The sequence below is a fragment of the Labrus mixtus genome, chromosome 5 (assembly GCF_963584025.1).
Source record: "Labrus mixtus chromosome 5, fLabMix1.1, whole genome shotgun sequence".
NCBI classification, from domain to species: domain Eukaryota; kingdom Metazoa; phylum Chordata; class Actinopteri; order Labriformes; family Labridae; genus Labrus; species Labrus mixtus.
In genome coordinates, this window is record NC_083616.1 from 5,810,498 (window position 1) to 5,824,647 (window position 14,150).

Consider the following 14,150-nt stretch of genomic DNA (forward strand, 5'->3'; position numbering starts at 1 on the left):
AAACTAGAATGGTTTTGAAAGTAGCATTCCCTCAGTGGTCCGTCTGCACCCACCCCCCTCCCCTCTGCGCTCCCTCAAAAGCCACGCCCCCTCACTTACATCCACGAGCTCCGTTGCTCCAGAAGCGGACCTCAGCTCATCGCTTTCATTGTGTAGAAATTTAGCCGAGTATAAACTCTGTCATCAGTGATGCGCTTTGAGTGTGGGCTAGTGCACACAAGCAGTAGAGAGCGAGCAAGGAGACAGGGAGGCGTCTGATTGGTTCATCAGATTGGTACCTCGTGCAGACATTGCTCAAAGTTTTTACATGCTAACAACTGATACAGACAACAAATTTTCTTAGTGTTTCTTAGAGTTATCAATGTCTGTCAGGACCTAAAGACAATTTCAACCAAAATCTTAAAAAGTGAATCTATAGAAAATTACCAACCCTGCCTTTAAGGGGGCATCATTTAAATGCACTCAAAAATGAAGTTACCCTCAAACCTCCTTTAGACCACAGTACTAAAGAGAAACAGCTGTTACTGTATGCACGTTTTCATGTCTCCTAATGAAGCGTGAAAGGCTTTTCTTAGATCAGACAGTGTGCTGTTCATCTGTTTACAGGGATGATGAGTTCTGATTTAGTTTTTCTTAAGGCTTAAATGTCACTATGGGAACATACACTGCCATTTTCTATCATGTTTTGGGTCAAAGTTGATGTGGCCTCTTACTCATCATAAAAACATTTGAGAATGCAAAGAGAGAACATTTGTGAATGTGCTGCAATTTCTTAAGGACTAATGTGTTAAAAAGATGCTTCAGATATCCTGTAAATAAAGTTTGCAGCTTTCTTTTGTCAGAGCATTACGGGGGCTGTTTTAAATGTTCAGAGACACACAGATTCACATCGGGGTCAGTGGATGGTGCAGTACGGTTCAGTGTTTTCCTTTTTTTATTTCAATCTTTTCAAAACATACAATGAACTGTTTACGTCACATAATGTATAATAAACGCTGGATTGGCTTTATTTTGTAAAAAAAAAACAAATAAAAAGAGATTTTATCAAACAGGGAGAAGAAAGTCTTGTGTCGATGATTGAGCGATGAAACAAAGACAGTCTGCAGTCATCTCAGACATGTTGGTACAAAAACTTCAAGAAAATTAAGCAGCAACAATTTTCATCACTATAGGATGATCACTGACCAATCGAGATCGTTACAGAGTTACTGATCCAGCTTCCTGTTTGATTCTGATGTTGTTTGTGTTCTGGGAGTGCGATGTGAAAATGTTCGGGCGTTCTCTTGAAAGAAGCTCAATACCTCGGATGTTAAAGAACTTTGTTTCAGCCAAATGGATTGTCCTCGAGCTGTCAGAGGTAAGTTTTTATTTCCCTCAGCAGTGAGAGACTCCGTCTGACGGGCAACACACTCAGACAGGGAGCCAGAAGTTTACTGTAAGTGAAATAACGTTCTCTATCTTTTCTGTCTCCAGGATGGACGTTATGTAAAAGCCTCTGCCAGAATAATCTGAGAATTAACTTTAGATTTGACAAGAGATAAATGTTTTTCGTCTGTTTTTCCTCATAGAAGTCCAAAAACAAAATGTGTTTTATGGTGATTTTCTTAATCTGATCCTCTCGTTGTCCACCCACTGTGCGATAAGGTTTGCTTCAGTCCTGCGAGCGATGATTACCGAAACTGGATCTGCATCATTGGACCCTCTGTAAAGCATAAAAAGAGAAATGTTGTGAATTCTTTGGAGTGTTTAAAAAAAAACAGCCTGAAGGTGAGTCTGTTGTGCTGTACCTCAGATCCAAGTGATGAGCTCCTCCAGAGATGTTGAGAGCTACGAGTGAAGGGCTGAGGGACTGACGCACCTGAGCAGCAGAGATCAGAATGAGTCAGGCTGAAAACAGACACTTCACAGTTTACTGAGGGGTAACTCTGTGTGATCATCACTTACCCCTCCGTTGGCCCACGGGTCCAGATTTCCATTGGAGAAAATGATGTTGCTGGTTGAGGAGAGTTCTGAAGAAAAGAGGAGAGTCATGAGAAACAAAAACAACGTCGGAGTACTGAATACTCAGGAATTTGAGAACTGGAAATTCAGCTGGCGGTCAAGTTCTGTGCTCACGCTGTAATGCAGCCACCTGCCACTAGACGGGGCTGAAGCCAGCCATACACTGGCTGTAGCACCAGTTAAAGGGCCTTCCCTCTTCACTCTACTGCCAGGATGTAAACAAGCGCAGTGAATGTACTACACAGCATCACGTAGTAGCTTCCCATCAGGCAGTATTTAGATTAAGTGGAGTTAAAGTTGTGTGTTTGCGGTTAAACTAAAGGAGCAATCTGTAACCACATTCAGCACAGACATGTAAATCTTAAAGGTCACACAAAATACACTTTTTAAAATGTGAGAAAGACCGATGGCTGGTGGTGCGAGCACTGCTAACATCAGCCACACTCAGAAAACTAATTTGTTTACCTTTTACTGATGGATGGTTTAAAGTAAATTGTGCTCAGTTTGGACTGTTTAGTGGGTGTTTCCTTACATATAGACTTGTGTTTTAGGTCTTTTAAATTTCCATTTAACCAACAAGGAAATGAGTCGGCTGAGGGAACCACCTTTAGTGTAGTTTACATGTCGCCTCGGTGGGTAGCCGCGCACTAAATCCTCGCCTTCTTTCTGGTCTATTTGACTCTAAATGGGACCATAACTTACTAAATGACCATCATGCTGTGTTGAAGAAGACTTGCAACTAAAGATTGAGAACATATCAGGAAAATGTTGACTGAGGGAGTAAATAAACTGTAAACTTTTTCTTATACCCTACTTTCTGAAAACAGTGTAACGGCCCCCTGCTGGTCATTAAAAGAATGCAGTGAAAGACACTTTGGTTTTGGCTTCACTCTCCGTCTGTAGCTTTCACTTAACAGTTGTATGACTGACTGCTTTGACTGGCTGATTTAAAGTGAGTGAATGTGTCAGTGTTCAGTGCTCACCGTCACCAAAGAATTGTGTTTTGAGCCAGTTCGGTCGGGGGACCACACCCCAGCGTCTGAGGCAGTACTGCTCTCGGTCACTCTCACTGAAGCCCAGGGGAGGAAACATGTCGGTCACATTGTTGCTCTCATAGCACATGCTGACCTCTGTGCACGCCTGCAAACACAACAGGGCAAACAATTCAGAAACATATTTACAGTTTATAAATATTCAGTGCTAGAAATTCAATGGCTTTGTAGTTTCAAAATCAGATGACACAGACATACTTCCATAGCTGATGTACTTTGATTGGGTGAATTGAGTCTGAAAGCTAAGATGCAGATATTATAGGCTATAGGATGTTTTGCAGCTAATAATCTGAAGCAATTCTTAAACTATTTGTTCCTGTCAGTCATAAAGGGCCCAGGTTTAAAAAACCTCACTTACCATATACCGACCTGTACTGATCACATACTGACATTATAGTCAAAGTTCATACATATACTATATTCTGTGCCGTTGGAGTACCTGGTAGTCCCAGGCCAGGCTGTCGTAGCCCAGTCCACAGCCGGTGGGATCAGCACACTCAATAAACAGCCCGTACAGGTCAAAGCAGGTCAGCGTCCCGGTGGTGTTGTACACGATCCCTGAAGAACATTCATAAACGTTAACACGTCACCAACGAAAGAGCGGGAGAAACTCTGGGTTAAAAGAGTCTTGCACAAGAACACATGGCTGCAGGAGCTGGGGATCGAACCCCAACTCTACAAACTTTTTAACCTTTATTTATACTCGAAAGATGAATACCTTACACAGTCATGTTTATTAGAAACTGAGCCACAGTTGCCTAATGAGAGTTTTAAAATGGGGATCAGTATAATAGTTAAACTTTAAAGCACTTTGGGTCAAGTCCTAATGTTTTTAAATGTGTATAAACAAAGTGCCTTGACTTGATCATTATAAACCTTTTTATTGACGGTCTACACAGGACACACTTTCTGTTTTATCAGGATTATACACACAGGTTAGTGGTTGACTGAGCTAACTGCTAAAGCTGACTGCTGCCCTCTGGTGTCTGCTGACGTGAACTGCATCTGTTAAACCACTGAAGAGCTTCTCTTCATGTAATATGAGAAATTTAAAAAATATATATTCTGATCTGTAGTAGAAAAATAAATTCAGTGTTCAGTGTGTGTGTGTGTGTGTACCTGCAGTGTTCCTCAGGTTAGCCAGCAGGTCAGATCCTCTCAGCATGGTTTCACAGGCCACCTGAAACACAAACACATGCATGTTTATATTCATTTTATACATAAGGATGTTTTCTATGCATGTTCATTGTCTTGTATTTTACTTCAGAACACATTTCACACCTGCTGATGTTCATGTACTTCTTTAAAACTGCATCAAAGTTTTGCATCAGAATCAGAAATACTTTATTAATCCCAGGGGGAAATTCAGTACTCATCATATTAACCATTTTCTTCTTTTTGCTGTACGTGATGCTGCTGCAGGGACCAACATTTGATTTGAAGAGTTTGATCTACTAAAGCCTGACTGACTCTAGATATGTATAATCCTTCATTGTGTTTTAAATGTATGGATCAAGTTTTTTAAGGTGTTCACCCATCCAACTATCTCATAAGGTACTGTAGGTGCATAAGGACAAACTATTACTTGAAAAGAAAAAATCCTGCATACTACTCACGCTAAGTATCACCAATTTATTAGAAGAATGTATAGAGCATAAATACCTAAATGAAAGGAGACTGTTATATTTAACTCGGGAACTATCTTTCTATCTTATCTTTATCAGGAAACAACGTCTTGGACTTGATTCAGTAACTCGCTTGAGCTGGAAGAGATTCTGTACGTCTGATCAAAGTATGTACACTCTTTTTTTTATTATTGTCACTGACACGTTCAGATTGTTACACTAAGGCCTGTTCCACACGTAGGAGATATTCTTCAGAAACTTGGGTTTTCCTGTGTGTTTTGGTCTTTCGTACATAAACTGTGTTTTAGGTCACTGAAAAAGCACCTTTAGAAAAACTCCTTCCAGGTGAAGACTATCAGAAACTCTGTTTGAGGTGTTGATGTGTAGACGGGGAACACAGAGTTTTATTCTTGTAGTATCACTCTGTTCGGCGGTTTCTCCTCTGTTTTACGTCATTGTTTGTTTACGTCTGAATGGACAACTGAATGTAAATGAAATGGTCATATACCTGACCAATGGTCTTATACCTGAGTATAAGAGGATGATGATACGCAAGGGGATTTGTATTGTTTAACATGAGGTCATATCTCCTTGTAAGGATCTCTCGTATTTGTTTAGTTAAGGATTGAGATCAGGGTAGATTTGATTGCACGCTGTACAGACTTTGCTGTTTGAAGTTTCTGTTCTGTTTTTAGCGGTTCACCTTGACGGGGTTAGCCGGCATCTTGCCCATGAAGTAGGTGCTGTAGGGGTAATCGAGCATGGCCATCAGGGTGAAGGCGTTCCTCAGCAGCAGGTACAGATGTCTGATGTCCTGTTCAGACGTCGGAGCCTTACAGAGCAGGAGCTCAGACTGGATGTGACTGAAAACTGAACACAGACACAACAGGAGAAGGTTTAAAGAACATCTCTCTGATCATGTTGAAACACTCGATGTCATTCAGTGTGATAAAAGTTTCTAATGTCAAACAAGGTGTTTCAGGTTTCTATGATGTTTTTAAAACGTTGATTCTGATCCTCTGTTTACATGAAATGAATACAATCATCTCTCCAGATATCACCTCACACATTCACCTCTGTTATCTGCTAATTCTTTGAGCTCCTGGAAAGCTCTTCTCACGGCGTTTGTGCATTCAGGAGCAACATTCTCGAAATCCTGTGAAAAGAGAAAAACAAGTTATTTAATTCATAAAACATTCTAGAAATCAAACATCTCTTCAACGAGCTGCCAAAAAGAAACATAACAAATGCTGATGTGATGGTAAAGATGAAAAAGAAAACAAGTGACACATAACTGAAACCTGAAAAATTAGAATTATAAAAGTTTTTCAACAGTTTTTTAAAATCAGAACAAAAGAGGAGCTTGACGTGGAGGCTGCCATGGCAGACACGAAATGTTTATCGTTGCCAAGGAAACACCGGATGTCCGTTTGTCTTGACTACGGTCGGTTCGTTTTAAATTGAGGGGGGGCTCAACGTCATCTTTTTATTGTTTTGATTGAGAGATATTAATAGTCTTTTTGTAACTTTTCAAAACGGCAATTTCTGTTACGTCTTAGCATCAAGCTAACAAATTAAGATCCCAGACTGAGACCAGGTCAAATAGTAATTTTATTTAAAATGCACTTCTCTACCAGGAACGACACGTGAAAATATTTCAGAAACTGTTTTGAGACAAACAATCTGATATTTAAAAGCTTATCGGTCACTAGGGAAGTGCCTCTTCATAATGTGTGGAATACTGAGCCTCAAGCAACCTTTTCTACTTCTTATCTAACACTGCAAAGCTTAGTGTGATGCTGATCGAATGTAAAATTCTCAGGATACGGATCAGAGGGAAGAATAGACTTTTCAGTCAGTCAGACAGAAAACAAGAAATCAGGATGAAAGCAAACAAGTTCAGACAACAAGACAACCACTATTCAGTCTGAATGACAGATTAAAAAGACTCCATGCACTCACAGTTGTAACATCTGTGAAGAACTGTGTGGAGTCTCCCATCCCCGCAGTGGACAGGATGGGGGCGCTGGCAGCCAGAGCTCCAGTCACGATGTTTGGATACTTCAGTCTCATGTAGACCGAGAGCATCCCACCATAACTGCAGGGAGAAATCACATCAAATACAACGTTTAGATAAGAATGAATATGTTTGATCAACAAACGGGTTAGTGCCAGTTTGCTAAACTAAAGTCCATCATCTGAAACAAAGAAACTTGTCAATAAGATACTCAGAATAATAAATCTGCAGGTGATTATAGAGGTTTGAAGAAAGTAGAACTGAAGTGATAAAATATTTTATTAGACTGAAATCATACTGCTCTGTTTTTTGAGGGAAAACATGAGAAATATGACAAGTTAAGAACATTTAATATGTTTGTATTAGCATCTTCTTCTAACAACATAGTTTTCTTCATAAAAAAAATAGATTTTGTCTCTTCAAAAATTATTTTTTAAAGGAGCAATACGTAAGATATCTACAGAATTTAATCATAAACTGACTATTTCATCAGACATTAAGGAAACATACTGAAGTGCTGGCTTCTCTGACAACAACGCAGCATCCAGTATGTCCTCCTTCTAACTTTAGATTCTGGTCCTGATTGGTCTGTTTTTGTTTTGACAAAGAGAAGGGAGGAGCCCCACACCCCACACAGCCGGTTTGCCAGATATGAGAGCAGTTATCACAGTAAACCAACAGGTGTTGCAGCGATGGAAGCGGGTAATCAAACAGCTTCAGATAGAAGTAATTCAACCCGAACTTGAAGCCTCAGCATTTTTTAAATAAGCTCCACGAGTAGAAACTTTGTAAAACTAGGATCAATGATGGAGATGCACAGAAAGATTTCAAGACTGATGCAGAGCTGGTTAAACACTAAAGCTTAACATGACAACCTGCATACACATCGACTCTCTCAGGGAGGAGGGGGTGAGGGGGAGACAGCCTTCTCTAATTTTTTTAATTTGGATTGCAGTAGCCGTTTTAAACACTAGAGTTACATATCGCTCCTTTAATATTGATGGCCACTCAGTAACATCCTCTACCATCAGTGTGTGAACGGCTGAATGTGACATGTAGTGTGAGTCAGAAAACCTGAAAAGTTGATTTACTGTTTGTTGCATTTAGTCATGAACAAATATACACAGCCTGTTAAATCAAAGTAATCCTAAACCCATGCTGTTAAAAATAACTACAGCTCATAAATATAATCAGGGACGTGTAGACCAAAAAGCCTGTTAGTTATAAGTGAGGTATTTTTGGATATTATTAGTAAACCCACAGATGTAATCTCTTTCACAGTAAGTGAATTCCTCGTTGAAGATTAGAGGAACTGAAAGGCAGATTAATGGTGTGCATGACCGCAGTCATGAGACTTTTATAGACGAGCACAAGTCATTTTCTTTAAAGTGTTTATACAAGTACACAATAAATCTGTCATCCTGTTAAACCACTATGAGCATCAAATCATGTAAAGTAACAGTCTGCTGCTGTGGGACAGGGTTTTCAGGTTAGAAGAGGGAGAATATCTGAATAAATTAAAACAAAGAGGAGGTCTTCAAATAAAAGATCATTTATCCAAAATATGTTTTAAGTAGGGCTGGGCACGTTAACAAGTTATTTTCGCGTTAACTCATTAATTAATTATCGCCGACAATTATTTTATCTTGCATTAACGCAGTTTTTATTATGTATTTTCTTATTGTAAAAGTCTGTTGCTCACTGGCTTTTATTTTGTAAAATTCCATCGTGAGCGAGCCTCTTATCTTGCTTACTGCTGCGCATGTCTGCTGCGGCGCTCACAGGAAAGAGGAAACAGTGTTGCCAACTTGGCGACTTTCTCGCTAAATCTGGCGACTTTCCAAACCCCCTTGGCGACTTTTTTTGTCAACAGCTATTAGCGATAAATCTAGCGACTTTTTCTGGTGTTATTGGAGACTTTTTTGGTGTAAGAAACTGACGTGAAAGCACGTATTGCTCTGCAGTTACTGTCCTCAACGAGCAGCGGGTGCTGCCGTAAGCCCCTCCCCCTTCCAAAAGCTCTCACAGGCTGTCAGTGTAGCCTCGCGCAGCAGACCCAGCTGCAGTCAGAGAGCAGAGAGGAGACCCACACCACTCTGTGTCCAGACTGCAACCAATGCAATAAGCTTTAGTTTTGTATTTATTTGCTTTGATTACATTGTTTAAGTTGAGAAGTAGATTTACAATAAAAGTGCGCTGTACACTACTTTTGAATACATTATTGGATTTTGCGTATAACAATGCGTTTAATCGTGATTAATCACAGGAACTCATGCGATTAACGCGATTAAAACTTTTAATCGTTGCCCAGTCCTAATTTTAAGGATAAAGTCAGTGGTTGTCTTATATTTTTGGAAACAGTCACTGACAGGTTTAAGAATTTAACTTTTATTCTGCCCCTAAAAGGAGTTTCATTTCATTTGACCTTTCAGCCAAGTTTTTAATTGAGGTTTTATTTTTAATTTGTCCACTTATTTTGTACTTTTTTGTGTTTTATTTCTTGGTGTCTCAGGGTGGATACCAAGTTAGGGTTCTTAAATCTCTCTGTGTGTGTGTGTGTGTGTTGTATTTAATAGAAATAGAATAGAAAGTGCATCCTTTATGTGATCTCTTTGTAAAGTTGTCTTCTATAATGAATTCATTTAAGACTTTAAGAGGTGGAGATTTGAAACCTGTCCACTAGTTGTTTAATCATTTATGGAGTGATCATTTTTCCAGCATGCATAAAAAAGAAGAAAAGTAAAAGTGACTCAATAAGCCATATAAGACCATATTTAGAACGGTTGGATCGTACCTGCCCCCGAACACGATGACGGGACACTCAGTGGCTCCCAGCTGCTGTCTCAGCTCGGTGAGCAGGACGGCATAGTCGGCGAGCGCCTGCTCCACCGTCAGCAGGCCGATCTGAGGGATGAGGAACGAGTCTTTGCCGAACGGCTGAGATCTGCCATAAAACCTCTGAGAGAGGGAGAGACACACAAAGGCTTGATGAGAGAATCAAAACAAAGACAAGAAATGTCAAAGCTGAAGTTTTACTCAGATCAAATTAATGACACCATGCACCTCTCTTGTTACTCTTTGTTACTCTAAAACTACTTTTATGGTCACACTAGCTCATAAAAAAACATCAGCTTTTTTATATTCAGTTCTAAAATCTGCATTTAAAAGGTTTTTGTAGTTCTGGCTAAATGTATCTGACTAACAAATCCTATCCCTGCAAAATAGATTGATAATACAAGATGTCAAACATTTGCTGGATTCAGCTTCTTAAAAGTTAGTTTTTTGTTGCTTTACAAAGAAAATGATCAGATTTTTAATGTTGGTGCCAAAATAAGGATGATTAGTTAATGCGTCTTCTGGCTTTTGGAAATCTGGATGAGCATTTTCTCAACTTTCTGACTAAGCGGGAAATCAATAAAATCATCCACATTCATACATTTACATTTGCTTTAAAAAGCGACAGAGACTATTTCATAGACACACAACTATCTGTCCATTTTCACAGATATTCCAGCTGAGTACATGTTGTTTTAACTCTCTGTGCCCTGTCAAAGAAGAATTGAAGATGTTGAGAAGACCAACACTCAGCTGACAATCTGAGTCAAACTTTAAACCTCTAGTTCCCTTTTTGTCACATGATCTGTAAACTTTACTCAGTCAAAATTGCTCGATAAGCAAAACGACCAGTCAAATATGTTGGTGCTGATTTGTCCTGGTGTCCTCTTACATGTTCAGCAAATATAACCAGGGCTCTCTGCTGAGCAGCCAGCTCTGTGATGAATCCAGAGTTGAGTGCAAACTCCCAGATGTCTCCTTCATTTCCGGTGTAGAAGAAAATAGGACCATAGCCTTTCTTCCAGAAATTATCTAAATGAAAGGGAGGACAAACAGAAAGAATGAGGCATTTTCTCATTTACTCTCCAAGTTGTAAATGGGTTTGAATAAGTGGTTTAACCTATGAGCAGGTATCGCTGGTTGAAGGTCCCGTTGCCCATGCTGTTGAAGTTGAAGTGATCCAGAGTCTGCGTGAAGAACAGCTCCGTGATGTGCGGCTCTCTCTTATCTCCATTCCGTTTCTTTGACTGCAGTAAAGAAATACAATACTCAACATAAAACTGAATTATTCTTTCATCTGTCAGGTGTGTCAATCACGAGAACAATAGCACGAGTCATTTGAAAGTCGAAGTTTGATCCGAAAAGGTCTCAGACTCAGAAACACATTATTATCAAAGATTAAAATAAAGCGCGTTACCTGAAAATGACTGTACGGAAGCCCGTGTAGCACATCAACAAACAGCAGGGTGACGAACACCTTGAAAACAATTAATGTCTTACTCATGTTTCAAGATTACGTTGCAGAAGCTGCAACACAGTTGGAGTGACTGCGTCTGACTCTTCTGCGCATGCGTTGATCGCACGTGACGCAGGACTTGTGTTTTCATCTGTGCTGCGTTTAGGTGCGTCTCGTAAAATCGTCATATTTACAGTCTATGCGTAAAATCGATCTTTTTGTCTCTTACAATGGCTATCAGCTGGGAGTAGGCAAACTAAAAAAAGAAATAAAAAACGAGGAGGGCTAAACTTATGTTTTGATTAATACAAATACATTTGATGTGATCACATTTGGTGAGACACTTGCACACAAACACACGTTACTGCAACTTTTAAAGGCCAACTTCTCAATTATTTAATGTTTCAGTGTTTTGATATTATTTGTAAGACAATAATTTTGACATGAATAGAAAAAACTACCCAACAAAGTAATAGATAATATAATAGTATTGTATAAGATAATATGTAAATAAATACAATATCTTTATTCAGTGTAAATGTTGAAAAATGTGATCTATAAATAGGCTACTAACAACTAGCCTTAGTATTGAAGCCAGGGTGTAGCAATGAGCAATTGCAAAGCAAGAAATTTAAAATGAGTGTTTCACAAGACTTTGACTTTCAAGTCAGAAAATGCCGGTTATAAATAAATGATGAGTCATAGCTGCTGACGGGGGTGGAATAAGTCTAAAGGCGAGCTTCAAGAAGTGTGTGACTCCCCGTGGGGTCAGGAGGTGTTAGGAGTCTGATGGCCACAGGACGGAATGACTGCTTGTGTTGCTCTTTTGTGTATCTCTGGTTACTTTACTCCTCTGAAGAAATGGTGGTGAAAGTCTCCAACCTGCAACTTGCAGACCACCCCAAACAGGAGAGCAAGGCATTGACCACCACAGATTCATTACAGTAAACAATAAAGTACAACACCATGGCGGCCCGCAGCGGACACCTATCCATAATTATCTTGAGAAAGGAAAAAAAAAAAATGCTGTTTTTATGCAATATATTTTTTTTTCAAGATCTTGAAAAAACAGTTATTACCAGAAAACCAGGGTGGTTATCCTGAAATAAGTGAGATAAGTAGATAGATAGATAGATGGATACTTTATTGATCCCGAGGGCTACAAAGCATCCAGTAGCAGGTTACAAAGACGTACATGACATGAAACATTTGTTTCAAATTAAATCGCAAACCCCCCCCCCCCCCCCCCCATACATATATATTAACCCGAAAAAAAAGATTTAAAGAATACCCCTAGAAAAAACCTGTGCAATTAAAAATAGACTTATACAAGAAATGTACATAACCCGTGCAGGGATGAAAATATGTGTAATTTAAACAAGAACCTATAAACAGTTGAGGAAAAAAATCTGTAATTAGACCTGAATATAAAAAATAAAGAAAGTGTTGACCTTCTGAAGTTGTGTTGTTTATATATGTACAGCAATGTTTAAAAAGCAGATTGTGCAAAATTATCAAAAACAGACATTAAATAACAGGCAGTGCAAACATTAAATTAAAGGTGCTGTTTAAGTAATTGAGGTGATCATTCAAGTGTCCAACTAGAGGCTGACTCTTGGGACAGCTGTGCAGATGGGAAATGGAAAAAGGAAGATTTAGTCCAAGTGTGTGCTTTCCCCCTGCCATAACCGTGAGGTGTTGTACAGACGTATGGCCAAGGGGACAAAAGAGTTCTTAAGTCTGTCTGTGGAGCAGGATTGTGACAGCAGTCTGCCACTGAACACACTCCTCTGCCTGGTGAAGGTGCTGTGCAGAGGGTGGTGGGTGTTGTCTTTGTCCTGGTGGCAGTATGTGCAGTGAAGGGCTTGTCACAATACAAGGAAGTATTCCAGGAAAAATACACAGACTGTTCCTGATTAACATCTGAGCACTTTAAAGTTTTCCCTCTTCCTTAACTTTTATATGTATTTTATTTTTTCTATTTTTGGGCTTAGTATGCCTTTATTAGAGAGACAGGAGTGTCGGGGAGGGGGAGGTGTTGTCTTTGTCCTGGTGGCAGTATGGGTGGTGTTGTCGTCAGGGGAGGTGGGGATGTGAAGAGAGGTGCTGGGGGGGCAGACACTCGCTGCAGTGGCCTGGCAGTCAAACCTGTTAAAAAACAGGTTGAGCTGGTTTGCTCTCACAGGGTCCCCATCTTCTGTGTTGTTATCTTTCTTCTTGCAGCCTGTGATGGTTTTCATGCCCTCCCAGACCTCTCTCGTGTTGTTGTTCAACAGTAAGTAAGTAAGTAAGTCAAGATCTTAGGAAAACAATGGAAGACGTACTCATCATACTCATCGTACTCATCGTACTCATCCTAAAGTACTCATACTCATCTTAAAGGGGAAATAGAGTAAAATAAAATGAAATAACTGAATAATCAAATAAAATGTAGTGTTTGGGCAGTGCTATATTTTGATATCATGTGTTGTTTTTTGATAAGTGGAGTCACACTGTGCATGCTATAAGATAAGATAATACTTTATTGATCCCCAGAGGGGAAATTCGGGTGTTACAGCAGCACAGACAAGAAAGCTCAAAATACACATTAAACAGAATAGATAAGATAAATAAAAAAATAAAATAAAAACAGGGGGTATATACAGTACAAAATGAATGATGAAGGTAACTGGGGGGAACTGAGAACTGAGACAGTATTTGCAGAGAATGACAAGATAAAGTGACAAGTGATTAAAGTGACTTGGTATGATAAATAAATAGCAGCAAGTAATGTAAACAGCAGAGAAGAGAGGCAGTGTTGTACCACAGTAATGCAGAGTGCAGTTATATAATATAATGTAGTATAATATAATATAATATAGTGCAATATGAGCAATATAGTGTAATATAATGAAATGTTATATAATATGGACTAGTATAATAATATAATAAAAATGTATAGAATGTACAGTATATATGTATATATATATTGACCTAAATAATAATAATAATAATACAATGATAATAATGAAGCAGGTCATGTGGGTAGTGTTTTATGGGGGTGAAGTTTTGTGTCAAGGATGGACTGTTATTGATGTCATAGGCTGCTGTTGTACAGTCTTATGGCAGTGGGCACAAAGGAGCGCCTGAAGCACTCTGTTTTGCACCTGGGGGGGATGAGGCGT

At 39.3% G+C, this 14,150-nt stretch overlaps 1 protein-coding gene across 1 annotated transcript in view; it reads right to left on the bottom strand.

The window, feature by feature from the left end:
- Window positions 1-903: 903 nt before the first annotated feature.
- dpp7 (dipeptidyl-peptidase 7) overlaps window positions 904-14,150 on the bottom strand; it is a 196,202-nt gene continuing 182,955 nt past the window's right edge. Inside the window, exons 2-14 of the mRNA XM_061037446.1 lie at window positions 10,948-11,065; window positions 10,651-10,777; window positions 10,423-10,562; window positions 9,490-9,653; window positions 6,641-6,776; window positions 5,753-5,834; window positions 5,382-5,548; window positions 4,173-4,233; window positions 3,493-3,611; window positions 2,985-3,141; window positions 1,945-2,009; window positions 1,788-1,858; window positions 904-1,702 (exon numbers count right to left, since the gene is read on the bottom strand). Of these exons, the coding sequence (XP_060893429.1) occupies window positions 1,591-1,702; window positions 1,788-1,858; window positions 1,945-2,009; window positions 2,985-3,141; window positions 3,493-3,611; window positions 4,173-4,233; window positions 5,382-5,548; window positions 5,753-5,834; window positions 6,641-6,776; window positions 9,490-9,653; window positions 10,423-10,562; window positions 10,651-10,777; window positions 10,948-11,034 (1,488 nt within the window). The 5' untranslated portion in view covers window positions 11,035-11,065 and the 3' untranslated portion in view covers window positions 904-1,590. The remainder of the gene's footprint in view (window positions 1,703-1,787; window positions 1,859-1,944; window positions 2,010-2,984; window positions 3,142-3,492; window positions 3,612-4,172; window positions 4,234-5,381; window positions 5,549-5,752; window positions 5,835-6,640; window positions 6,777-9,489; window positions 9,654-10,422; window positions 10,563-10,650; window positions 10,778-10,947; window positions 11,066-14,150) is intronic.